Here is a 26,842-nt window from a genome sequence, read left to right on the forward strand (position 1 = left end):
CTTAGTCTTGCTAATTGCCTGCGGATGGGGCTACCCAGGCATTTTTTGCAGGTCAGAATGTTCCTCCTCTGGGGCGTTGGCTCTTCAATCCCACTAACCAACCCTTGTGTCACATCTTTGAACCATCACCGAACCATTAGATTTCTGGCAAAGAACAATTAGCACTGCCATCTCCATCTCACTATTTTAAAGAGCTTTTGAATCCTTGTTCCCCATTTTAATCAGTGATGAACATTCCAAGTTTTTTGATTAGTAGAAGGTTAGTTTAATGAAATCTGGGTACCATCCAATGCAGTCTTAATTGTATAGCACATCAATAAAACAGACACACGCACATATATAATCTATGATATATATACTTACACTGTGGTCTCTTGAAAAACTGAAGTTGTTATCTTCAGCACTAGGTCCTGGAAGACTGTTCATACTGCTACTACGGCTGCTCGTACTGATTCCACTCTGGTGACTGGCAATGCTGTTTGATTTACTGCTGTCTATCAAAGTATCATCGTCCTAGAAAAATCAAGAAATTTTGCACTTTAGATTTTATTTGTCCAACGGCAAATCAACCTTTGCCCTTGTTAGTCATTTAATGCCAAATCATTTGTTTGGTTTTAAATATGATTTGCAACTGAAATCATTGCAAATGCAGTTATATAATAAAAATAAAAAGTTGTAAAATAATAAAAAAAAATTGTTTATATTTTCATAAAAGGAAAGTAAAACAAATAGGAAGGGGGGAGGAAGGGGGAGAAAGAGGGATGAAACAAGGAAGTGGGGGACAAAAGTAAAAAAAAAAAAAAAAAAAAAAAAAAAAAGTAAAAAGGGAGGGGGGGGGGGTTAAAAAGGGAAAAGGAACAATGGAAAACAGAAAGAAAGGGAGTGCTTACAAATGGGTTTTTCACCAATTTATTAAAAATAATTTTGCATTTGCAATGATAATGCAAACAAATAAAAAGCTTAAAAACAAACCACTAGAAGAAAATCAAAATTCTGTGTGTTTGGCTAAAGTCAGAAACCACACTAATAAACTTACAAACATTACATCATTGGGTGACCATGACCTGACTGTAGAAAAAAAATGCATTCACTTTCTTGGGGTTGCCAGAAACTGAATCGGACCAACGTAATATTGCGGGGTACAAATTAGCGTTATTTATTTTCTTAAAGTTATACTGATAATTTTTCTAAAAACAACACTGAAACTAGGTCAAACAGTCAAGTTTATTTTCTGTCCTTTGTATTTAATCAGTTGTCAAGAGAGGAAGAAATATATATATACACACACGCACATACACACCTCTTCATTCGACTTTTCCATCTGACTGCCCCCCTCTCCTTGTGTGTGTGTGTGTGTGTGTGTATATATATATATATATACACACACTGAACGAGAGAGAGAAAAATTTTAAATTAAGAGAGCTTAAACACCCCACTTGATTTTTTTCTTTAAAATTATTTCATTATCCAAGCCTTATTAGTCAATTATATAAAAGTTGGGTTCTTGTGCAGAATTCCTCCGATGTTAAAAACAAAAACTTATGATACTTACTACATTTATGTTGTAATGCATACAAATTCTCATTAATCGCTTAAAAGTGATTTTCTTTTAAAAAAAAAAAGCAAAACAAAACAAAAAACCTTCAAATTAAGTGTTTTTTTTTTTTTTTTAAATATCACGGGTACGTACATCATACAAGTTTCTCTTTATTTTTAAAAGTTGTATTTTTGTCTGTGTGTGTCTAAAATTCAGAAGCTACCCAAGATACATAAAAAAATCTTATATCATAAGATGTTGTATGATTTAACAGAAATCTATCTTTTTATATTTAAAAAAAAAAAAAAAAAAAAAAAAAAATAGGCAGATCACTACCAAAAATACAAAAAAACTTCCATCCATAGGAGGCGTTAGCGATTTTAGTGGAAATCTGATTTTTCTGGATTATCACATCCCGAGTTACTCATTAATAAAATTTACAGTCCTTTTTCCATTTCAATCATATTTGGTACAAATAAACTTTACTGAATTTTTTAGATGAAGATTTCTTATGTATCATGTCAAACTCCCGAGCATTTCTGTCAAACTCCCGAGCATTTCTGTCAAACTCCCGAGCATTTCTGTCAAACTCCCGAGCATTTCTGTCAAACTCCCGAGCATTTCTGTCAAACTCCCGAGCATTTCTGTCAAACTCCCGAGCATTTCTGTCAAACTCCCGAGCATTTCTGTCAAACTCCCGAGCATTTCTGTCAAACTCCCGAGCATTTCTGTCAAACTCCCGAGCATTTCTGTCAAACTCCCGAGCATTTCTGTCAAACTCTGGAATCTGTACGGAGGTAGCATGCTCTTGTGTGATCAGCGATGACCAGATAGAAGTCTTAACTAATTTACATTTGTATTCTTAGTATTGCCTGTGCTGAGGATTGAACCTCCAACTTTCAGAAGAGTGTCACTTTGTGGGGTTATCTCAAAGTAATCATTAATAAAATCCACAATCCTTTCTGCAATGTAACCCTATTTGGTACAAATAAAGTCCAATCTATGCTTGACTTGTCCACCAGGTTTCAGACATGAATGTCCCACAGAGATTCTTTTATTTTTTTAATTGTGGGCAAGGCAATCACTCTTCCGATACTCATAGAATTTGATTTTTCTTTTTTTTTCTTCTTTTTTTTTAAAACTAAAGTCAATTATTTAAAAATAAAACTAGTATGATTTTTGGAATATGATTGTTTTCGTTTTGTCATGGTATAATAGTGGTGGGACGATTAATTGGAATCATTAATCGTAAGAATTGTGTATTTTGGGGGGAATCGGAATCACATCGTTAAAAAATACTTTAGATTTACCATTCTTTCATTACGATTCTCATATTTTTTAAGTTGAACTGTTTGTTTGAAGTGAGATTAATGCTGTCAAAAATTTCTGATAAAAACGTTATAGAACTTTTCATAACATATTTAATATGATATACAAGAATTTTATTAACTACTTTAAAGGTAATCTTTATTCATCTTAATTAGTTTTCTTATTCCGTCACATACATAGGCGCTGTCTGTCTGTTTTGAAACTTCGAGGCCCATGATTAGTTAGGTTTGCACTATTGCAAAACTTTAAGGGCCGTGAGGTAACATAGTTTTCATTTGTGAGCGAAGTTTATTTATGTATAAAACAGCCTATGTCAAGTCCATGAAAAAGTTGATGAATACTTAAGCCTTAGAGAAAATTTTTTACAGTACTTTTATTGCGAGTAAATCATGTTAAAATTCAGTGTTTTTTTTTTTGACTAAAAAAAAAAAACGAGGGGGGTACTTCTACACTTTATCGCCGAAACTGGAGACGCCATTTTATTACACGCACCTGTCATTGAAATCCAAGGGAGAAATCAGTATTTTAAACTATGACCGAAGCATGAAATAAGTAACAAAATTAAACTAGATAATGATTTTTCGGTTTCATTTAAATTTGTTGTTGATCCTTCAAAGTTGCTTTAATTCAAAAAGTGTTTCATTAAAATTATTTGAGAAAAAAAAAAAAAAAAAAAACTATTTTATAAAAATCCAACATTGCTTTCATTACAAAATTGCTTTATTAAAATTATATTTTCTTATGCAAACTTTTCAATAAATGTTTTTACAATATTTTGATAAATTTTTATTTTTTGTTTTAAAATGGTACTCACCCAATTTAGACAATTATGTCATTTTCATTTTCTGTTTTTAATAAAATATATATATATATATATATATATATATATATATATATATATATACACACACACACACACACACACACACACACACACACACACAGATTTCATGAAAAACTTTCCCATTTTCATTAATTAAATGTAAACATTTCCAATTAAACGATTACAGATATATGTTCTCTTTCACTTTATTTACTTTTTTTCATAGTTCTTTCCAGAAGTAATTATTATTTAGTTTAATTTTTTGTTATTTCTAATTTCGGTCATAGTTTAAAATTTCTCCCTTGGATTTGAACGACAGGTGTGCAAAATAAAATGGCGTCTCCAGTTTTGGCGATAAAGTGTAGAAGCACCAAAAAGGGGGCGCTTATCTTTTGGCAAGTTTTTTTTTTTTTTTTTTACCGACACTCTTCCATTAGTAAATGAATGAAAAATCTCATCAGTAAATGAAAAATGTCTTGACAACCTTTATATTTTTTTAAAATAAAACAAGCCAAGTCAAATTATTTAAACAATAAAAGGTATAAGAGAACAATATATACTTTCTATTTTCTGAACGAAGGCTGTTTCAGGAAATATTTCTAAAACTAAAGTGAAACTGATCACATGATATCCGTTTGCAAAACTTTGACAATCGGTCGGCTTTTCTGAAGTATCCAAAAACAAGAATGTTACAACTACATATTATGCTGACTGACGGTATCACTTAAGGTCTTTCGAAAACTACAAAAGAAAACAATAATTTTACTATATGTTAAATGCAGTAAGTGAATTTAATTTTTTTTTCTTTTAGAAATTTACATTTCATTAAAATATTCTGCGAATGAAGCAATTGAACATTTCTTTTGAAACTTCTTTGCACAAAAAAAAAAAAATAAAATGAAAAATTTATTAAAAAACAGGAAAAAAAGATGAACTTTTTTTTTTAATATCCTTTGAACCCACCCTAACTTTGCAAACTAACTAGTCACTCAAAGTCATTCAACTAAAGGACTGTAGGGGGTTGGTCGACATTCACCGATGCCTGGTATCACAGTCGTGATGTGAACATAGGTAAATTTTTCCTAACTCCTAACAAAAATCAAAATTAAAACGTTGTCAGAAACAGCATTAAGGCGGAAGCGATTTCGAAAGTTCAATAAATAACTTATTTAATAATAGAAATAAACAATTACCAAAAATTTACTTTTTTATATAGAAATAAAAAGGTAAATTAAGACATTAAATAAGAATAAACATTAAAGGACGATAAGTTTATAATTATATAATAAAAATATAGAAATAAATATAGAAATAAATCAATTTATTTAGATTTGAAAAATAACATTCTTGTTAAAAAAGTCAAATAAATAGGAATAATTTGAGACGATTGAATATAAAAGGCTAAAAATTTCAAAGATTTAGTTATTTTTAAATTTAAGAATATTCTAGAAAGTGGAATAAAAATCAGTGATTGAAGCTGCAAAAAAAAAAAAAAAAAGTTAAATTTTAAAGAGTTATTGAAGATAAAGAGAAAATAAAAAATAGAAAAAATGAATGTCAAAAGATAAAAACATGTTATTCCCTTTGAAATTTGATGTTATTGTATTTTTGTTGAATTAATCATGACTTACTTTTTCTTTATAATTTTAATATATAAAATAACCCCTGAAATTGATTGTTATTAATTTCATGGTGCATGTTTAATTCATGGTTAAAATATTTGTTTTGACTTATCTTCAATGAAAGAAATTTTACGAAAAAAATCAAATCGTTTTAATTGTATTTCCACTTTTTCGCTGTACCAAATTTTTTTCGCTACACAAAAACTTTTGATTATATAATGGTATATTTCAAAACAATTCCCCGGGAATTGGAATCTTACTTGGCATCGGAATCGTTAATCAACATTTTCCTGGAATCAGAATCGGAAAAAATTTTCCTGGAATCAGAATCGGAAAAAAATTAGGAATCGTCCCAACACATAATACAGATTTTTCTTTATTTTATTTTTTTAATATAGGGAGAATTTTGGACAAGAACTGGTGGAAATGATCCTCTTTTTTGGCAGAAAGAGTACACTATTTCCAACTTTTGCGGATCGTCTACAGAGAACTCAGCACCAGGAATTCAATTGGATAAATAGTACCAACACATCTTCCACAGAGATCGCCTCCAATAAGGAAATCATTTCATATTAGAGAAATAAGACGGAGGTTTACAATAATATCTGAGGGTGGGGGATCATGGTTTGTGCTAGACTTCGATACCCCCCCCCAACCTATTACTAACTGTGCTCAGACTTAAGTTTTCAAATTATTCAGAATGCCAACAACACAAGTCAATATACTTATTTTACAATCTATTTTTTTTTTCTAAAAAAAAAAAAAAAAAAAAAAAAAAAAAAAAAAAAAAAAAAAAAAAAAAAAACTTTTATGGAGAAACGTTCAATTAGTAATTTCACTTTACCACAATACTTGAAGCATCTGTGTGCTACTGGAAATTGCTTGGTATGGCACACATGCTATTCCATTCCAACTACATCCATCGACAAACTTATCTGGTTTTGAGAACAACATGGCTTCATAGACGATCTGCTATACTTGACAATTGGAAGGGAGAACTATTCTAGTTAACACGCCGACTACCATACCGTTTCCTAGAAATATGCTGTAGGGTGCCACAAAAAAAAGCTTTCGTAAATTTACAGAATATGAAAGCAATATATGCTAAAAAAAATTCTGGAATAGTCTCATCGCTAAGTCAAGGATGTTAGGGTTACATTATTTCCAAATTAATATTTCAGCATAAATATTCATTTTCTGGTTTGCAATATTTCTTAGCATACGACTAGAATTTAAAAAGATGTTTTTAGTTTAACGCAACCACAGAAATCAATTTTGTAATGTGAAATGGAATTAAAAAGAATTAAATATACATTTTTTTCTTTGAAGTACCTTTTCCAGCAGATGCCACAATCACAAATAATGTGCATCTGGTGCAACAGGTATTCGTTGTATAGAAATAGCATAGGATGTCTACAATCATAGCTGGCAGCCTTGTTAATGAAAAGCTGTCAGCAAATATTGACGCAAACTGCTATGTCAACAATATATGTTGACATGGCAGTCGATGTGTTAAATGGAGCAGCATGAGCATGCAAGTTCAGTGTGCCGAATATACAGTGATCCTTAAAAACAACCTAAGGACTCATAAATTGGCCAAAATAAGAACAGACAAAAAATTTTTCTTTAAATATCTTTAGTATACAAGAATTGCAATGTAACAAAGTTGTTGAGACAGATGTAGCAGCAACGGCCGTTAACATATACAAATGACCAAGCCATGGTGTGAGCTGATTGATGGCACAGCGAAAAAAAGAGAAGGGAAGAAAAGCGGAGAGATTTGGAACCATGTGACAGTAACAGCTAGGTGAAATGTGCTGGCAAGAGAAATTTGAAAACCCTGCATGGTGATGAAACGAAGATACTTGTAAAACCAAGATGCAGGCATAGTATGAAAAGTACCGTGAATAAATGCCTTTTATTTCAACTAGAAAAAGCAGAGTCAGATTTCTTGGTTTCTTTACAAGTCCTTCATATACATGTGGGTCAGTGTTAACAAGTTTACTAATATGCTACAATAAGTTTGTTGTGAGGCACATGTTCCGCTAGTGGATGTGGGTGTTCAAAATTTAAAAAATACTTTGGATATTTCTAGAATGGAATCATATAAAAACCAGAATTTCATTCTTCCATGGGGTCAAAGGCTACCCATTTTACCCATTTTCCTTCTCCAAATTTTGATTAATAATTTTCTTAGCTAAAATGTTTTTAGTTAACTCAGAAAATGAAATCAGTTATCATCTGCTTCTTTATGTATACAAACAAAGATGCATTCATACTACTTATGTGTGGAGTTTGAATGCATTACCTCCCTTCATTAAAGGCAAGTACAAGCGTATTGGAAGTATTACAGTTGCACTAACTGATGGAGAGGCAAGTAGAATTCACCGATATAGAGATGAAATAAATAAAAAACAATTGCGAGATTATCAATTTTTAATTTTATCATACAGATGATACATCAAAGTGCTTCTTGTGTCAATTAATCAAAGTGCAAAAACAGTTTCACACATTTAAATAATTTAATTAAAAAATTTATCGTGCACTTAATTATATATATATATATATATATATATATATATATATGACTACTTCATTTAATCACATACATTAATACACAAAGCCTGACAAATCCTCCTGAGAATGAAACACAGAATATTCTGTGTAGCTTAATTGCTATATATATATATATATATATATATATATATATATATATATATATATGTATTTTATTGCCATAAGTCCTAGATGAAAATCCGCTGAAACTCTGGTGTTTATCGAAAAGTGCTCAATGATAAGCAGAGTTTTATTATAATGTGTGCATTTATTTATACAAACATTATTGGCTACATATGTGCATACATGTTTCTGCTCCAAATTCTTTCTTTGCTTGTAAATAGATAAAGGTAAAAAAAGAACTGAGTGGCCAGTAGTTTGGGTTAAGATAGCCAGGGTGATGCTTAGTTCAGACCAATTCCAACATTCGCACCGTTTGCATAGATAAACACCTCACTATAAAGCAATTAAAACAGGGTAAGTTGATAGAATTTTATATACAGAAGTACCTTTGAAGTTTACAGGTATGGTAGATCCCTTTCTCACTCCCCTAGCCCCTAAATGTTGATCTACCTCGTCATATTCCATTTATTTAGTTTATCAATATTTTTTTTTTTTTTTAATATCAAGGATTTATATAAAAGAATTTAACTCTAGTATCATTGTAAGGATTGTCCTGAGGTCACTGCAGAAATATGCACATACGTAGCAAATAATATTTGGCTAAATAAACATAATAAATTATATATATATACACACACTTCAATAATATTAGCAAAATAGTCATAAGTACCACGAGATAGATAAAGGCCTTATTACTAGAAGAGGAGAGGGCCAAGTAATCTATTCGGTTCGTGTCCAGAATTAAAAAAACAAAAATTAAGAAAAATCTTTATGCTGTACATACCCATAACAAAACTAAAATATCATATTTCAAAAATCACAAATTGATCAAGTAGTTTTATTTTTATGTAAGAAAATTAAATTTTATGAATATTCAAGGAGTGACGGTTCTCCCAGCATTTTGAAAAAAATTTTTTAAAAAATATCAAGAGACAAAGGGAAATAACTCTACAGCAATTCATACTTATTAGATTTGTTATAACGCCTTACAATTTCATATTAATACCTTAATGTTTTTCCTTATAAAAATAAAACTATTTGACCAATTTACACAATTTTTAGAATAGGATATTTTCATTTTGTCACAGTACAAACAGCATACAGATTTTTGGTTTTTAATTCAGGAGAAATTCTAGACAAGAACCATCTATTCTTTTCAGATTTATTCGCTCATTCTCTTTATGGTCTCACGGCCACTTTCATCTGTGATTTCACCTTCATGATACTTTTGACATCTACTTTGACAAAGGGACAACTGAAAGACATCTTGGTATAAATAGTATTGGCGCTTCTACACTATCAGAACAAAATTTTGTAGTCGATAAATGGAGTTTTGGGATAAAAAAAAAACAAAAAAAAACAATGATTTCTATTGATTTTTTTGTCAATTCTAATAAATTACAATGTTAGCTTCCAAATTATGTAGTCGAAATTACCTGAATATTACTGAATTATTAAAAAAAAAACAACTTTAATCAGGTTAGCATATGAACAATTGCAGCCATCTTGTTTTTATAAAATAAATCTAAAGGAAAACAAGGGAAGTAACTCTAAATGTTAAATGTGACTAACACAAAACAAACAAAATAAACAACATATATACAGCGTTTCTGAGTGTTTTTCATTTAAGATTTTTTCATAATTGTTTAATATAAAAATAAATATCTGCCTAAAAATTAAATAACATAAAAATAACATATATAAGTTATTTGCAGCTGTTGAAACTTTTCCTGGGTTTTCCAAGAATTATCTGGAGGAAATTACCTCTTTTGAACTCTCCTGTGTCTTACATAAGACAATATAATTGTTTTCTTCAAATTCTATTTTCTCTATCAATTTTCGTAATTTTTGGATATAATCTTTAAGAGGAATACACAGATACCATTGTTTTCATGTGAAATTCAGTTTTACGATTTCCTAAATTTCGTTCAGATAGTGTAGAAGTGGCATAGTATTTTCTTTTCTGTCGTTGTTCATTAATTTTACACTTTTAACCATGTTGCTATGAAAAAAATAAAATATTTACTTTAAAGAAATAGGTTGCTTAATTCCACCTTGTTTCCTTTCTTTTACCGCGTGTGTATGAGGGGGGGGGGTCGGTACTGGACAAGGCATGAAGCCACTTGATATAAAAAGTTATTTAAAAAAAAAAAGAAATTACCTAAGTCAAAAAACGAGCATACAAAAAATTCCAACCCAGAAAACAGCAATTCTCCATTTGTCAAAAACATCACTCATGTAATGTGAGGACTAAAGGACAAAATAAAGAAAGAGTTATGAGGCTGCTGGAAGTAAATCCAAGGCCAATTTCTACTCTCCTAAAAATAAAAGCCCCCATCTTTTCCAGTAATCAAGGTTATTTTGCTAATGTTATTGAAGTGCATGTTAAAATTTTGTACCTGCAAAATCCTATAATATATATTGCTGGGCAAAATCTGAAGGTCAATGGGAAAGAAAAATATATACCTTTTGTGTTGTTAGACTCAACCACTGGTTTGAGTAGCGCTTTGAAAAATGGAAATAAGAAAAGCAAAAAACATTTTAACTTTAAATAGGGAACATTTTTATACTGGGAAACTATGATGATTACGAGCTGGCCAAAAGTTTAAGACTATATTTCAACAAAGTTTGAAGCGATAAATATGTAACAAAATCTAGTCTAGTGATTTATACTTTTTTTTTTTTTTTAATGAGTGATTAGTGCTCAAGAATCAACACATCTCATATGCACGTCGTATATTATGAAAACATGGTAAAACTAAAGCTAGAATTTTACTAAATTACTGAGCTTAAAAAGAAACGTAGATATGCTCATCTTTTTTTTTCTAAATATAAATTTGGTTTGGTTTGGTTTGGTTTTACGGCATATCAACCTTTTTTTTTGGTTATTTAATGCCGAATTCAGTTTTTTTTTTTTTTTTTGGAATAGATATTTTAATTTAATCAGTGAGTCAAATCAGACTTTTTGTATCATTAGGTGATGTGCTTCCTTCCTTTTTTGGGGGTGGGGCGTAAAGTTGGATTGAATTAAAGTTATATTCTTTTATATAGATTTACTTTTTTCAGAAATGTTATTTTGTTGGAGTTTATTTTTTTAAATAGTTCTTTCATATTGTTGACATGGTAATAATTTTGCCGGATATGCGCGAGATCGCCACAATCCAAAAGAAAGTGTTTTACTGTAAAAGGTTCTTGGCATGCAAAACATTCTGGAGGGTCTTCTTTTTTTAGCAGGAAGGAGTGGGTTATGTGCGTATGTCCTATGCGAATACGGGACAAAATCACTTCCTCTCTACGTGATCTTCTGGCATCTGGTAATCGTTCTTCTATTGTGGGCTTGATCTTGAAAAGTTTATTATTTGGACAGTTATTCCATCTTTCTTGCCATTTCTTCATAATCAGATTATTTATTTGTTGTTTGTAGTCAGAATGTGGAATTTTTATATTGCTTTTAAGGAGTTTTAAAGCATTTTTGGCAGCTATGTCAGCTTTTTCATTGCCCTGAATTCCAGAATGACTGGGGATCCAGCAGAATTTGATACTTTTGTTTTGTGAGAGAGTGTGTATTTTTTGTAGCAGTTTGATGAGTAGTGGGTTATTTAAATTTTTATTCTTTAAGGATTCGAGTACCGATAGGGAGTCTGAAAAAATTATAAATTTGTTGTGGGTAAGGTCAGTGATGAGATCTAGTGCCATATCTAAGGCTGTGGCTTCGGCACTAAAAATTGAGGCATGGTCTGGTAGTCGCTTCTGTAAGGTAATGTTAGTGGATACGACTCCGCATCCGGTTTTGTTGCTGTCTTTGGACCCATCTGTGTATATGTGCTGATGGTTTGGGTATTTTTCCTGAATGATAAGGAGTTTTTCTTGATAGGTTAGTGGATGGGTTTGATTTTTTGGGAGGTTATTTAATTTAAGGATGATTTCAGGGTATTTTAGTAGCCAGGGTGGAAGGCTTAGTTGGTTGACATTATGGATATTGGTGATTGCGATACCTGCATCTTCTACTAGTGGTTTTGTACGGAGCCCAAAAGGTTTTATAGCTTTTACTTTTTGGTAATATAGATTTTGGTAATTTGGATTGAAGGTACAGTTAGAGGTTGGATTTGTTGGCTGTGATTTTTCTCTATCATAGAGCGAGTAATCTAGTGAGTTTGCAATGCAGTTGTAAGCAGGATTTTCTGGGCAAGAGAGAATTTTGGTCAGGTATTGCAAGGCTAGTTTGTCGCGTCGAATTGATAATGGGGGTTCATTGGCTTCTGCATAGAGACTATCGATGGGGGAAGTTCGGAAGGCTCCCAGCGCAAGTCTGAGGCCCTGATGTTGAACGGTGTCCAATATCTTTATATACGACTTTCTGGTGGCACCGTAAATGAAGCTACCATAGTCTAGTTTCGATCGCACTAGTGACCTATATAACTTTAATAGGGTTTGTCTGTCCGCTCCCCAATCTGTGTGGGCAATGACCCGCATTAGCTGTAGGGTTTTATTACATTTATTTTTAAGATGTTTTATATGAGGGATGAATGTAAGTTTTTTGTCTAGTATTAACCCTAAGAATTTATGTTCATTTACAACAGGAATCGGAATATCATTTAGTTTTACAAGAGGATCTGGGTGCAGTTTTCTTAGTTGACAAAAGTGCATACATTTTGTTTTGTTAATGGAAAATTTGAAGCCATTCTTAGTTGTCCATTTTTTTATTTTGTCAATGCATTGTTGAAGTTGACGCTCAATTATATGGATATGTCTTGAGCTATATGCAATTAAAAAATCATCAACATATAGAGAGCAATCCACGCCTTGGTTTATGCATCCAACAATACTGTTAATTTTTAGGCTGAATAATGTTACCGACAAAATACTTCCCTGTGGAACTCCCGTTTCCTGTTCTTTGATGTCCGATAGGCATGTTCCTACACGGACATTGAATAGTCTATTATTTATGAAGTTGTTGATGAAGATGGGTAGTCTTCCTTTCACTCCAGCTTCTTTGAGATCTTTCATGATGCCATACCTCCATGTGGTATCGTACGCCTTTTCAAGATCAAAGAAAATAGCAGTCATATGCTTTTTTTGTATAAATGAATTTCTGATGAAAGTTTCTAAACGAATTAAATGGTCTGTTGTGCTACGATGTTTTCGGAAGCCACACTGAAAATTAGTTATTATTTTATTTGTTTCCAGAAACCAAATTAACCTGGTGTTGACCATTCTCTCCATGATCTTACACACACAGCTTGTTAGAGCTATGGGGCGATAATTGGAGGGGTCAGATGCATCCTTTCCTGGTTTTGGTATAGGAATGACTGTGGCTTGTTTCCATATGGCTGGAAGATTGCCATTGAACCAGATGTCATTATAAATAGAAAGTAAATACTTTAATGGTTCATCTGGTAGTTGTTTTAGAAATTCATACATTATTTTATCAGGTCCCTCAGCCGTGTTGTTGGCTTTTTTTAATGAATCCTTTAGTTCATGGATAGTAAAAGGTTTGTTGTATTCTTCCTCATTATTACTTTTAAAGTTCAGTTTGGTTTTTTCTGATTCCTGTTTAAAGATCTGGAATTTTTTATCGTAATTTTTAGAAGATGAATTATTTGCAATAGTATCTGCAAGCAGGTTTGCCATGTCCTCTTTTTTAGTTATTTTACTATTGTTTACACAGAGGTGGTTGACAGGGGAACTGGTGTTTTTTCCTGATATTTTCTGAATCATATTCCATACAGTTTTGTCTTTGGTGGTGTTATTGATTTTAGACACAAAATTCTTCCATGATTCCCTTTTGGCTTCGTTTATTGTTCGGCGTGCTTTAGCCCTGCATATTTTAAAGTTGTTTAAATTCTGAGTAGTTGGTTGATTGTTGAATTTTCTTAATGCAGCACATCGTAGCCTGATAGCCTTTTTACAGTCATTATTAAACCAGGGACGATTATACTTGGTTGATGATTTTGTTTTAGGAATACATTCTTCTGCTATTGAGATAATGGTATCTGTAAAGTGAGTGATTGGGTCTTTCTCACATTTTTCAGGAAGGAGTTTGTGTTTGCATAGTAATTTGAATTCATTCCAGTTAGCTTTTTTAAGGTTCCAACGAGGAATTTTTGAGATTATTTCAGGACCAAAATGTTCTAAAGTTATTGGGAAGTGGTCACTTCCATAGGTATCTATATGCACTGTCCAATTGTAATCTATAAAGATACTAGGATCACTTATAGAGAGGTCAATTGCTGAGGACGAATTTGTAGCGGAGTGAATAAACGTTGGTTTTTTGTTATGTATGCATAGATTGTTGTTGTTGATAATATTTTCTATAGTGATTCCTTTTCTATCTGTGTTTGAGCATCCCCAACTAACATTATGACTATTAAAATCGCCTAATAATAAGAAGGGGCGAGGGAGTTGGTTGATGAGTTTTTCTATTTCGGTTTCATCTATGGGGTCGTTTGGAGGCAGATAAATGGAGCAAATTGTGACCGTTCTATGTAGGGTGGCTGTGACAGCAATTGCCTGTAAGTTAGTTTGTAGATTTATTTGGCTTTGTGCCGTGTTTTTGTTAATGAGAATGGATGTTCCTCCTGAAGCTCTATTTGGGTTATTTGTTGTATAGTTGTATTCAGTAAAACTTTGAAGATTGATATTTTCAGATGGTTTTAAAAAGGTTTCTTGTAGGCATATTATTGTGGGACATAGATCGGATATCAGTAGAAGTAATTCATTCCGGTTGGCTTTTATACCTCTGCAATTCCATTGGATTATTTTGTTGGCCATAGTTTAGATTTTATGTATTTGATTTCCCTTTTGTCTTGGGAATAGGGGTGTTTTCTTTTTTATGGGGGTTTAGAAGTTTTGTCTTCTATTTCCATTGTTTCCAAGGAGGTTTTAAATTTATTTTGGTCTGTAGTTCTTGTATTTGAATCATTGGACTGTTTCATGTGCGTTTGAGCACTTGTGAGCTTTTTATCATTGGTAGATTCGGTTTCTGTTTCCATGGCTTCTGGTTCTTTGTGTTCAATTGGTTTGTTAGCTTTTATGCTTGATTTATCTCTGCTTTTAGATGTTGAGCGAGATCGTGGTTTGGTTTTTGTGGGGCTGATTTTCTTTGAGGAATTTTTCCCATTTATTGTTCTTGTCTGTTCGGATGTTTTTGGAGAATCTTTATTTTTTTGCTTGTTGTTATCTGTTTTTATATTAGGACTCTTGTGGGGGATTAAGGGACTCTCCTTATTGTTGGTATTCTGCTCTTCAGAGTTCTCGATCTCCAATATCTTAAAGCTATTGGAGAGGGGAATTTGTGGGTTTATTTGTAGTTTTTGTTTAGTTAAGTTTGGTTCTGGTTTGTTTTTTTGGATTTGTTTCTGGTCTACTGGGTGTGGCGTTTGGATTTTTGGTTCCAGTGAGTTTTTTTTTCATTTCTTCAATTGTATTTATCAATATTTTGATTTGGTTGGTGAGGTCTTGGATTTTAATATCGAGGTTTGTTGTGCAATAATTGTCATTGTGTTTATTTGTGTTGGGAATATTCTTTTTGGTTATTTCGGAATATTTAGCTGTTATTGCCTTTTTCCTCGCTTCTGGGTAGGTGATGTTTAATGAGTGTTTAATTTTAACAATTTCTTTTTCTTTTTTCCAGATTTCACAGTCTTTGGAGTAGGCACTGTGATTTTCTGTACAATTGGCACATTTATAAGTTTTTTGACAGTTGATATGATTGTCGTTTTCTCCACACCTTCCACAAACTGGCTGGCGTGTACATCGGTCCTGATGATGACCAAACTTTTGACATTTAAAGCAACGCAGTGGGTTGGGGATGTATGGTTCGACTCTTAGTTTCTCATAGGCGATTTTTATTTCTTGTGGAATTTTTTGTTGGTAAAAAGGTTAATATATATGAGTGTGTGTTTATCATTTCTCCATTTTTTTTAATTTGAATTCTTCTGACATCCGTTACATTTTGTTCTTTTAGATTTGAACGGATTTCGTCGATGGAGCAAAGTGAAAGTTCAGGGCTTTTCACAACTCCTTTGCATATGTTTAGTGTTTTGTGAGGGTACGTTTTTATTTTTATATTGTCAAAATGTTTCCATTTTAAAAGTTCATCTGCCTGTGTTTTGGTAAGAATTTCTATCAAAAGATTACCATTTCTTAATTTTTTCACTAGTTTAGGTTTGACCCTTTCTGATAGTATTTTTTCTATCTTGAAGGGGGAGAGTTTGGTTAAAAGCACTTCTCCAATTGATTCCATTACTATGAAGTTTGGATAGTTATCCGATTCCTCATTCGTGTCACTGTCCGAACTGTCTAAAAATCTTTTTTTACTTGGGTTTTTATAACTCATATTGGGTTCGTTTTTTTTTAATTCATCATCCCTGCTCCCCACCCACCTTGGAGCCCTACTTGGGATGCGCACAGGGGGGAAGCCCATTCGCCCTGGCTACAACAGGGTTACAGGTATGATATACTTGTACATAATGTAGGCTTTGAGCACTCGTGTATCTTAATTTCTCCCATCCAAGTAAAATATGGGAAAGATCAGAGAAAAACATCCATGTCTAGTCCTTGTTCACTATATACAATTGACCCTCAGCCACCGCTTTCACCACTTGTTTGGGGATCAGTATTGATGGGGAAGTGTTGTGTATTATTTAGATTTGGTGTAGATTGTATGCGTATAAGTGGTGAGCTAGACGTGACCAGCCGATTGATCGGATCGGGCCTCTCCGATCGCCCGTCTGGCCCAGTACGAGGCCAAAGTGGAGTGTTGCAACTGATACCTTTATTTCCCTAGGTATCAGTTGCTCAGCCACCAGGATCCTTTTCGTAGACATTACGGGATGCCACCTACGGCCAACAGGTGGCCCCATTGAGAGACTTTTACTCTCTGCAAGGGGGCAGTCAGTGTATTCTAATGCCCCACTGACGGGGTTGGGAAGTAGGAAAAAAAAAAGGGAAGGGGGCTGTTGTTTTTGTTTTTGTTTTTGCAGAACATAATTAAGTTTTACAAAAGAGAATAGGAAACAAAAACGGAAAATCGATGTAGGTGCATTTCATCTCAGGAAGCCAATAGACAGCCTGATCTGGTAGCACCAGTATAAATTTGGATTCTGGTTTATAAATCAGATCAGCAAATTTAGCACATCAGTACTTGTGCAAAATTTGGACCAGACGTAATTGGCTGCTCGGCTTTGATTGGAACATGACATCACTCGCTTGTTTTTGCCGAGCGCCGCCGATTATCAAAGCGTAACAGTGCTACTCAAGGAAAATACTGACGAAAAAAGTTAAAATAAAATCACCAGGGAAAAAGATTTTTTTAAAAAAAATATAACAAAAATAAAACAACGACCAACCGTAACAATTAGTTTTATCTTTATGATAAATTTTTTTTAAGTTAAAAAAATAAACAAATTTTTTTTTTTTTTTTTCAATCAATTTTTGGGGGTGTCAAACATAACTGAACAAAATAAAAACAATTGTTTTTCATATTTTTTTAACAAAGGTTTTAAAAACGCCCTTTTTACGTATTTTTTCATTTTTTTTTTCTTTAAATTTATAACTAAGATAAAGTAAACATTTTTCTTTTTTTTTCTCTTTTCATGAACATTTTTTTCCTGTGGTGCTGGACAATACATTTTTTTTAAATTAAATTAAGATAGCCTGGATATTCATTTATGACTAGATAGACTTTTCTACGGTCGCATCAGACAATGTATAATGGCGTGAGAAGAGACAGCAGATGTGAAAGAAACTTTGCCAACCGGATAGCTTTCCGGTATATGGTTTAAGATGGAGACAAAACAATCATTGCCAAATTTCTGTCTCTACATAAACTCAAAAAGATACCTTGAGAAGCTCCTGGCATTTGTAATTGACTGTTGATCCAAGGTGGAGATATTCATCTTGTATAAAGTTCTTAGGAACAGCCGTTTGGGAGTGTGTTGTTTACTTAATTTAATGATTTTTTTTCTTTCAATATTTTCCCCAAAGATGGTGTGCTGCTTTGCTGCATATTGAACAGCGTTTTATGTCAGATTACAGCCAAACACGAGTGCATGACATCATATTCCGAGTAAAGCCAAGCGGACAGTTATGTCTGGTTTAAATGCTGCACAAGTACCAACACACCCAACATGTATCTCGTATGCTACAAAAAAACATGGTAAAACCAAAGTTCAAACTTGGCAAAATTACCGAACTGGAAAAGAAACAAACAGGTCTGTCTCTTCCTTAATGTGCCATTGTGAATTAGCAAAAAAATTGCTGCTGCAAAATTCTTAAAAGATTCTAACAGATACCCCCCCCCACCCGGAATTACCACTTATCAAGGCCTGGAGGCCACTTGAGGATAAGGGTTAATGGCTATACATTAGTTAATGTGATTATAGCATAGTAAACATAAGTGGTGGGAATTTTGTAAATTGGATTACTTAGGGGGGCAGTTCATCAAGAACTTGTTTACGTTGGACTTGAAGACAATCATATTGTAGTCAGTTGGAAAGCAGGCAATCGGAAGAGAGTTCCAGAGGCGTGCAGTTCTAAGAAAGAAGCTTTGTTTGTGGAATCTATATTTAGGTCTAGGCACAGACAAGGAGTGTGGGAAGACCAAAGTGTACCTTTCGTAAATAAAATTGATTTTAAATGATTGGGATATTTTAAGTAGGGTACCCCATAGAGTAAATGTAGTATTTAGGTGACGGCTGATATGAAAGTGATTGATAAATGCTGAAAGAATAAAAGGAACAGTGCTTGGACGAAAGGGTCAAAATGTGCGTTGTTAAGAGACGGGATGAGCAACCCCCCCACCCCACACACACACACTTTTGATGGTCTTGAACCCAATTTGTAAAAAAATCGTTCAAAGTGTAGTATCTGTTCTCAACCAGAGGAGGAGAGATCCTTCTGAACAAGAGCAATTTTTACTTCTGTTATCAAGAGTTATTTTTATTTTTTTTTTTTTTCGAATGACCAGACTGTAAAAAGCTTCAATACTGAGCAAAAGAAAACAACACTGTCTGGCAAAATTAGCTGACCTCCAAATTTGATTAAGGCCCTTTCGGATGCAGAATGCAATATAAGGGCAATTCAGACTAGTTGAATTTTGCAAAGATCCCTCTCTAAGGCATCACAGATTGATTTTTTTTTTTTTACACTCTTGTGCGTGGAGTTGCAAATGATGAATTCATGGTCCCATCGACAGGGCAGGGTTACATTGGTATTTTAGAGACAGAGGGCATCTTTGTTGACTGAAGGTCTTCATTTATGTAGAAACGATGAGATCCATCAGCAAGATGACACTGCACTCCATAATAGCAACACAATTCACAAGACAAACTGAAGAATCTGAATTTGCAACATTTTAGACTTTACATGTTAAAACCGTCACTTATTTTGATCTTGATTTCCAACAATTTGTGCACCAAAACAGAAAAAAATGGTGACATTGTGTTGCTGTAATCCGTACTATTATATAAAAGGAACTTTTTGTGTGTGTGAGTTCGTTCCCTATGGACTCACAAACGGCAAGGCCGATTTTTATAAAATTTCAAACAAATATACTTCACATATCTGGCAGCGTTTTTAGATAGGTTTTGCATTGGAATGTCTTTGGTAAATATTGATAATCGAAAAATCTGATGAAAGAAAGAACAGGTGATTTTGACCAAAGTTAACGCCATTACACAGCTTAATTCACAAGTTAATTTAAGTCACAAGTTAATCACAAGTTAATTTAATTTTTATTCCCACAGAAGCCAAAAGGCCTGGCATATAACATCAACAATAGGTTCTTTGATATGACAAGGGTGCGTTTGGAATGAATGTTTCTGGTTAGAGCACAATTGAACTATGATACAAGACTTTTGTATATTAACTTTAATTCAAGCCATTATATATAAAAATAATTTTATAAAATTAACAGTAGGTTCTCTACAGTGCAATAGACTACACTTTATTGTGGACTAAGTTACTGTGGGGAGGCATGTGAAGCGTACTCCCATTGCACCACGATGGGTCCCCCAATTACAGCAGGCAATCAATCGATGTAATTAAAAAAAAAAAAAAAAAAAAAAAAATGGGCGATTACATTGATTTTCATGACAATAAAAATATGGGAGTGTGAAACATTTGATGATCATTTAATCCCAAGCAACGTCAGATCTCCCTGCTAATCTCAAATAGAGTCAGTGAAAAAGATGGCAACATCTCTAACACGTAAACTTAAAAAAAAAAAAAAAATTGTTATCAAAATGCAGATATTCTAAGAGCTTGTTAATATTGGAGTATTCAGCCCATTAATAAAAAAATAAATAAATAAATAGTAAGATGATGTAACGATCCACAAAATAATTGATTAATCCCAATCAAATATTGATTTTGTAGGAAGTAAGGGGCCGACTTTACTTTATGTATTAGATATATCTACAAAGCAAAATAATCTATAAACATACCTATGCTTTTGTCAAACAACTGCGGACATGCCATGAAACGCAACATCCAGGATGAAGTCGTAAATTATCTCTATAAAAGCCATTAAAGTTAAACACTATTTTCTAAATTTACTATTCTTCAATAGCATAGTTAATACTTGCAAACAGGCATTCAGAATTTTTTTTTTTTTTTTTTTTTGCTCGAGTGAACATGCTGGTAAACTATGTAATGGATTGATGAGGATAGACGGGAGGGGGAGGGCACAGGACGGTTCTGAAAACTTGTTAAAAATGCTGTGCAAACAAAACAAAATGCATCATGTACATACCCAGTTATCCTGAACACATGTAGAAAAAGACAAGGAGTCCTGCGTATTAAAGAGGAAGGGTTATTTTATTCGAGGAGAACAAACTACCCAAATTATTTGATCCGGTAGTCTTTTTTTCAAAGGATTTAAAATTGTCAAACGAAAAGTTATATTTTGTAGAACAGAACACAAAGAAAATTTACAATAAAAAAGGTATATATTTAGTGTTATATCTGTTTTATTTAAAAATATCTTAAGTTTAACAATTTCAGGAATTTTAAAATGAGAAAAAAAGAAAAAAAGGATGTTACTATTTGAAGAGTCACAGAAATATCCACGTTGGATATGAAAAAGGAGTGAATTAGTTCACTGGTAAAGATGCACTTCTCAGTCTTCGTTAAGACATGCATCTAAGAGAAGGGAAACTGATGTAAAAACCTGTGGTCTACTATATGCTCTGTCTAGTGGCAGTCATTTGCACTGACAAAGATTGGCGGTAATACCAAAATTGATTAATGACGAAGAGTTCTCAAATTCCAGAGGAAGTAACTACAGTCTATCATTTTAACAAATCCACCATTTCGAACTAGAAAATGGTAGACAAAAGGTTCTGCACAAAGCCTTCACCACTATAAACAAATCATCTGTGTGGATTTCCGAACAACTTAGTTTTTTGGCAGAACCTCATACGTCAAAATCAATGAGTCCATTCTTATATTATATAATGTATAAACTGAATCATGATGCAACAATATTATCATATACTAAAATAAAATTAGGTTCTTGTCTAACGTAGAAATAAGTCATAAAAATTAAAATTTTTGATTTCCCTATATTAAAAAAAAATCTGTATGATGTACGTACCCGTGACAAAACGAAAATATATTTATAAAAAAAAAAAAAAAAAAAAAATCACATAAATTAATCTAGTAATTTTATTTTTAAATAAGAAAATTAAGCGATATGAGTATCCGAGAAGGGACTGCCTTGACTGGCATTAAAAAAAATATCTCAAGAAACAAAAGGAGCTAACAACAGTAAGTTTAACTTGCCAGATTTTTGTTATGCCTACAAATTCCTATTAATCACTTAAAAACGATTTTATTCATAAAAAATTCAACTATTTGATCAACATACATGATTTTTGAAATTATATTTTTGTTTGATCACGAACATGTACTTTATACAGATCTTTCTTTATCTTTGTTTTGTAATATAAGAGGAATTTTAAAGAACAAAATTCTGAAACATTTTTTTCTTTTTAGTTTTAAACAAAGTCATGATTTATTTTTTATAGAAATTTTACCTATTGTTCATTTTTGAATGAAGATGAGGTCATGCTTGTGTTCGGGTATAAACTAATTCTGAAGAAACCAGAGTCCAATCAGCAATAACGACGAGCAAGTTTTTTTTTTTTTTTTTTTTTCAATCTAAATTAGTTTTTATTTGAAGGTTAAATTCTGAAAAATTCAGAAGCCACTGTTTCAAATAAATGCATTTAAAAATTTTTTTTTAAAAACGTATCACGTCAAAATTTACAAAAAAAGATCAAGTAGAAAAATAATTGTAAGTAAAGATAAAATTTATCAAATTAGAGATTTATCAAATAATTGTTAATGAAAACTTAAAATCCAAGGGAGGTAACTGCAATCTATGATTTTGACAAAATAATTATCTGGCTGGATCAGTATCAAATTGTTTTTTCGCAGTAAAAAAAAACTACTTGATCAAATTAAGTGAAATTTTTTCAGAGAACTTCATTCCATAACGGATTCGTACAATATAACATTTTTCGATATTCTCATTTTATAATGTCTTGATTAAGCTGTACGATTACCGATAATGCTTGCTTTTTTAATGATACTCAGGGAAAGTTTGTGGATTAGGAATAGTAATAAATAAAAATAAGCACTCAAAAATTAAATGTTTTTGAGACAAAAGAGTAGCTGTATAAAAAAACTAAAGTGCTTGTGCAGTACAATGGAATTTCAAATAAGTGCATTTTAGCTAAAACTATTACGTACTCATGAGTCATGTCGAAATTGGAAAAATTTCAAGAAATGATTAAATAGAAAAATAATTACAAGTAAAAATAATAATTTTCATTTGTTTTATGATATTGATTAATGACGAAGAGTTCTTAAATTCCAGGGGAAGTAACTACAGTCTATCATTTTAACAAATCCACCATTTCGAACTAGAAAATGGTGGACAGCAAATATTAAAAAAAAAAAAAAAAAAAAATTAAGTTCTAGCAGATCTACTCAATCATTTTTTTCTTGTAATTTTTACTAATTTCGACATGACATGTACATAAGTGTTTTTACCAAAAATGCACTTATTTAAAATCGAATTATACTACACAAATATCAAAGAGTATTTCACAATCTTGACATGCAAAATATTAAAAAAAAAAAAAAAAAAAAAAAAAAAAAAAAATCAAACAAGAAATAAATTCAGTTCAATTGGAAGTGAAATTGTTAATATATATCTCACCTGTGAGGAATCATCAGCTGATGGTTCACCTGTCGAGTTCTTGGCTTCATCATCGTTTGTTTCAACCATAAGGATCTTCTTCATACGTCTGTACTGAAGATTATCCAGCTCACGAACAGCATCCTTTGTCCGATAAATCAAGTCTAAAATCACAGTATTTGCTCTCGGGGTATTGATAAAAGAGTGCTATAAAAGAATGATAGAAAAAAAAAAAAAAAAAATTCTTGGATTAAATAGGTACGGCGTAAATAACAATCTTTCTCCCCTAAATACAAGCAGCAGTGTCAATTGTGATATAGGCATAGAATATTAAATGTGAACTTGAATGATCTGTAAATGTGTTAGATACAAAAACATGGAGTGGTGGGAGGAAAAAAAACAGCAAGTGAAAAGAAAACGCCAGAAACAGTTTACAAAGAAAATACAAAAACAGAGTGAAAAAAAATTAGCTAAGAGCACAATGCAGTAGAACCCCAGGATACGGCATTAAAAATTAGTAACAAAATACAGTACAGTATATAATACATATGTATATAATCAAATAATATTATAAATAACACCGTAAGGTGGGGCAAATATCGTAATCAAGAGCAAGAAAAACATTGTATTTCACATCGTAAACTGAGAAAAAAAAAACTATCCTAGGACCACCGTATTCAGGGGTTCTACTGTATTTTTGTATTTCATAGTTACTGTTTGGTATTAAAACTGGAGAAAAACAATATACAAGATGTGGATGATATTTGTCTGGAAGATTGCTGTCTAGAAAAAAAAACCAAAAAAAAAAAAAACCGGTAGTTTCATTTTGGTAATGTTAACATACATCAACCTAGAAACAAAATGGCTGTTGAGTTTGAGTTTTATGTAAAAACGAAAACTGAATGAGACCGAAAATAAACCTAAGAAAAAAAAAAAATATCAAAGTTCTGTGTAATTATTTAAAAAACCTATTTTATTCCAAAGAAAATTTTTATTGTATTAACCTTTTATGACATGGTTGAACTAATTTGTTCAGTCGTAAATAAATGAATATAACGGCATAAATAAAGAGGGAATTGATTTAAATACGCATCGTATTGAAATATACATTTTTTCAGTTTGAAAACAATCATAGTATCATTACCATTTAAACTAACTAAAATTAACGATATGTTTTAATCATTTACATTATAATTCAGGTCATAAAAGGATCAAGAAAATTTTGTGTAATTATAATTCAAAATTTAAGTCTTTAAGTATAACTGAACTTTATTTGATAATTAATAAGGAAAGTTTGCTTTGTTAAGAAAAAAGTTTTTTTTATATTGAACGCCAATACATTTTTTGATCGTTTTTATCTCCAACTATTAATTGACTGTGAATAACAGTTCAATGCACATGGTAAATTAAAGATTTCACATGTCCCAAGAATTGGCTATTAACCGATGCTTGACAATCCATTGAATTATTTTGAAATTGTCAGCCAACTTCATGATAAGTTGGAATATCATGGAATCATTGTCAAACATCATTTATGAGACTTGTTGGATGCATTTTAAAAGCCATTGGTTGTTGCTTTCTGTGAAGTATTAAAATCTAAAGTTATACGTGCTGGTTTCATTTTTTGTTTCACAAACTTTCAGATTTTCATGCATCACAAAACTGAAATTACACAAGATTTTTTTTTTGTCTTAATAAAATGAAGATTTTCTTTTAGTATCCAGTTCTTCGTGTTAATATACAGGAATTATGTGAATCAGACTTCCATTAAAGAATGAAATTTTGAATAATTACATAAAAATCTCTGGCGTTTCGCTATAACAGCAAAATTTGAAAATTAAAATACTGAATTTCAAGTAAAATCAATGGTATCTACTTAATTGCCACATCACATTAATGAAAATATCCAAAAATTATGAAAAAATATAAGGTAGAAAATTTAAATATTAATTTACTTGTCTGTACGTTCAATGTCACAAAAAAATCATCATCGCAAATATTAATGAGAAACGAATTACCTCCCTTTATTTCCTCTACAAAAATTTTAAAAAATTGCTGTGTTTACATTTTCAAATTGGCTATTTTATTTCATAATTTAAAATAAGTCATGTTGAGGAGACGGTAAGTGTTTTTTTATAGTTTCTTTTAAAAAAAAAAAAATATGCAATGTATAATTAATATAAAAAAATTCAGAAAAAAAATATAAATAAAACGTGTTGTGGAATTTTCATTGAAAAAAATCTAAATTTTTTAAATAAATTGTTTTTAGCTTTAAAAGCTTAAAAAATATTTTGCTAAAAAATTATTTTAAATTCGTCGTTATTTGTTTTATTTTTTTATTCATTTTATTTGTGTTTTAAAAATTTTCAACTACCGTGGAATTTCCACGGGTTCTGCAAATTAATTATTAACGAAAACAGTTTTCAAAGACAATTAGTAAAAATTGAGTTTTGCTAAATTGACTTACGGTTTTCAAAGTTTGGAGAAAATAATTACCTCCATTGTTACGATTTGACCTCTCCGATCTTTTTTAAGCAAAACTCAATTTCTGCTAATTCCATTCAAAAAGTATTTTCAATAATGATTAATTTTCTACCTTACCAATTTTCGTAATTTTTGGAAATGTTTATTACTGTGACATGACAATTAAATAGATTGGATTCATCTTAATTGAAATTCAATATTTCGCATTTCGCTATTATCACAAAGTGTTTAATCTTTTTTTTTTTTTTTAATAAAATATTTTTTTGAATAAAACAGTTTGTTTTTTTTTTTAAATAATTACACATTTCATTTTTTTTTTGAAGTTCATTCTCAGTTTTTTCATTAAAAAAAAATTCAGCAGCAATTTTGCTTCTAGGCTACTATGTGTCCACATTACCTTTATTTTTTCAGATTCAACCATTAATCATGTTTTTTTTTTTGTATGATTTTTTAGTGAATTTCACTTGACAGACCCATCTTTGACCCTGGTGAAATTCTTGGAACTGTTCAGACATTTTCCAATTTTTCATTGCAGTTCGACTTTGCTCAAATGACAATAACTCATGTTTAAAATGACAATGACTCATGTTTAAAATTGCAGCCAGATCTGTTGTTCCGCTAAGTTGAAAGGGTTGTGTTCTGGGAGAGTTGGGAGGTCAGATGTCGGGTGAAGGTTTTCAACAAAGTTCTAACGACCAGACCATCATCATCACATTAACACATCAATTCTTGTTAGATCACCGAAGTTAAGAAACATTGAGCCTTGTCACTACAAGATGGGTGACTATTTGGGAATCGTCTCCCCTGACCAGGATATACATTCAACCAGGAACCGCTTGTAAATTTGATATTCTCTAGAAATTTCCTTCAGAAGAAACCACTTAAACTCACTTCAGGTGAATATCACTTGCTTTCGTTTTATGGAAAGCGGGGGGAGGGGGACAATGCAGAGCCGTTTTGTAACATATTTATATTATTTTTATTTAATTTTCTTTTTTTTTTTTTTTTTTTTTTTTTTATTGATAATGGATTATCGCTCATTTCACTTGTATATAAGAGTCAGAGATTGTCATCTGATTAACAACACCATGAGAGGATGAAAATGATAGTAGGAAAAGGTAGAATTTGATTATTCAAGTGGACAACCTGACAAGTATTTG

General features: G+C 31.7%; 1 protein-coding gene across 10 annotated transcripts in view; it reads right to left on the reverse strand.

Annotated features, from left to right (window-relative positions):
- The window catches only part of LOC145261095 (serine/threonine-protein kinase TAO1-like), a 315,191-nt gene that overhangs the window by 73,335 nt on the left and 215,014 nt on the right, over window positions 1–26,842 (reverse strand). For 5 of the 10 annotated variants that reach the window (XM_080119289.1, XM_080119287.1, XM_080119285.1 and 2 more), the window contains exons 9-11: window positions 23,220–23,405; window positions 20,745–20,783; window positions 364–513 (exon numbers count right to left, since the gene is read on the reverse strand). In XM_080119289.1, coding sequence (XP_079975415.1) covers window positions 364–513; window positions 20,745–20,783; window positions 23,220–23,405 — 375 coding nt within the window. The remainder of the gene's footprint in view (window positions 1–363; window positions 514–20,744; window positions 20,784–23,219; window positions 23,406–26,842) is intronic. The other 5 variants (XM_080119286.1, XM_080119290.1, XM_080119288.1 and 2 more) reach the window with 1 other exon arrangement.

Source organism: Euprymna scolopes, chromosome 37, assembly GCF_053919585.1.
Source record: "Euprymna scolopes isolate OS-2025 chromosome 37, ASM5391958v1, whole genome shotgun sequence".
In the NCBI taxonomy this organism is placed as follows: Eukaryota; Metazoa; Mollusca; class Cephalopoda; order Sepiida; family Sepiolidae; genus Euprymna; species Euprymna scolopes.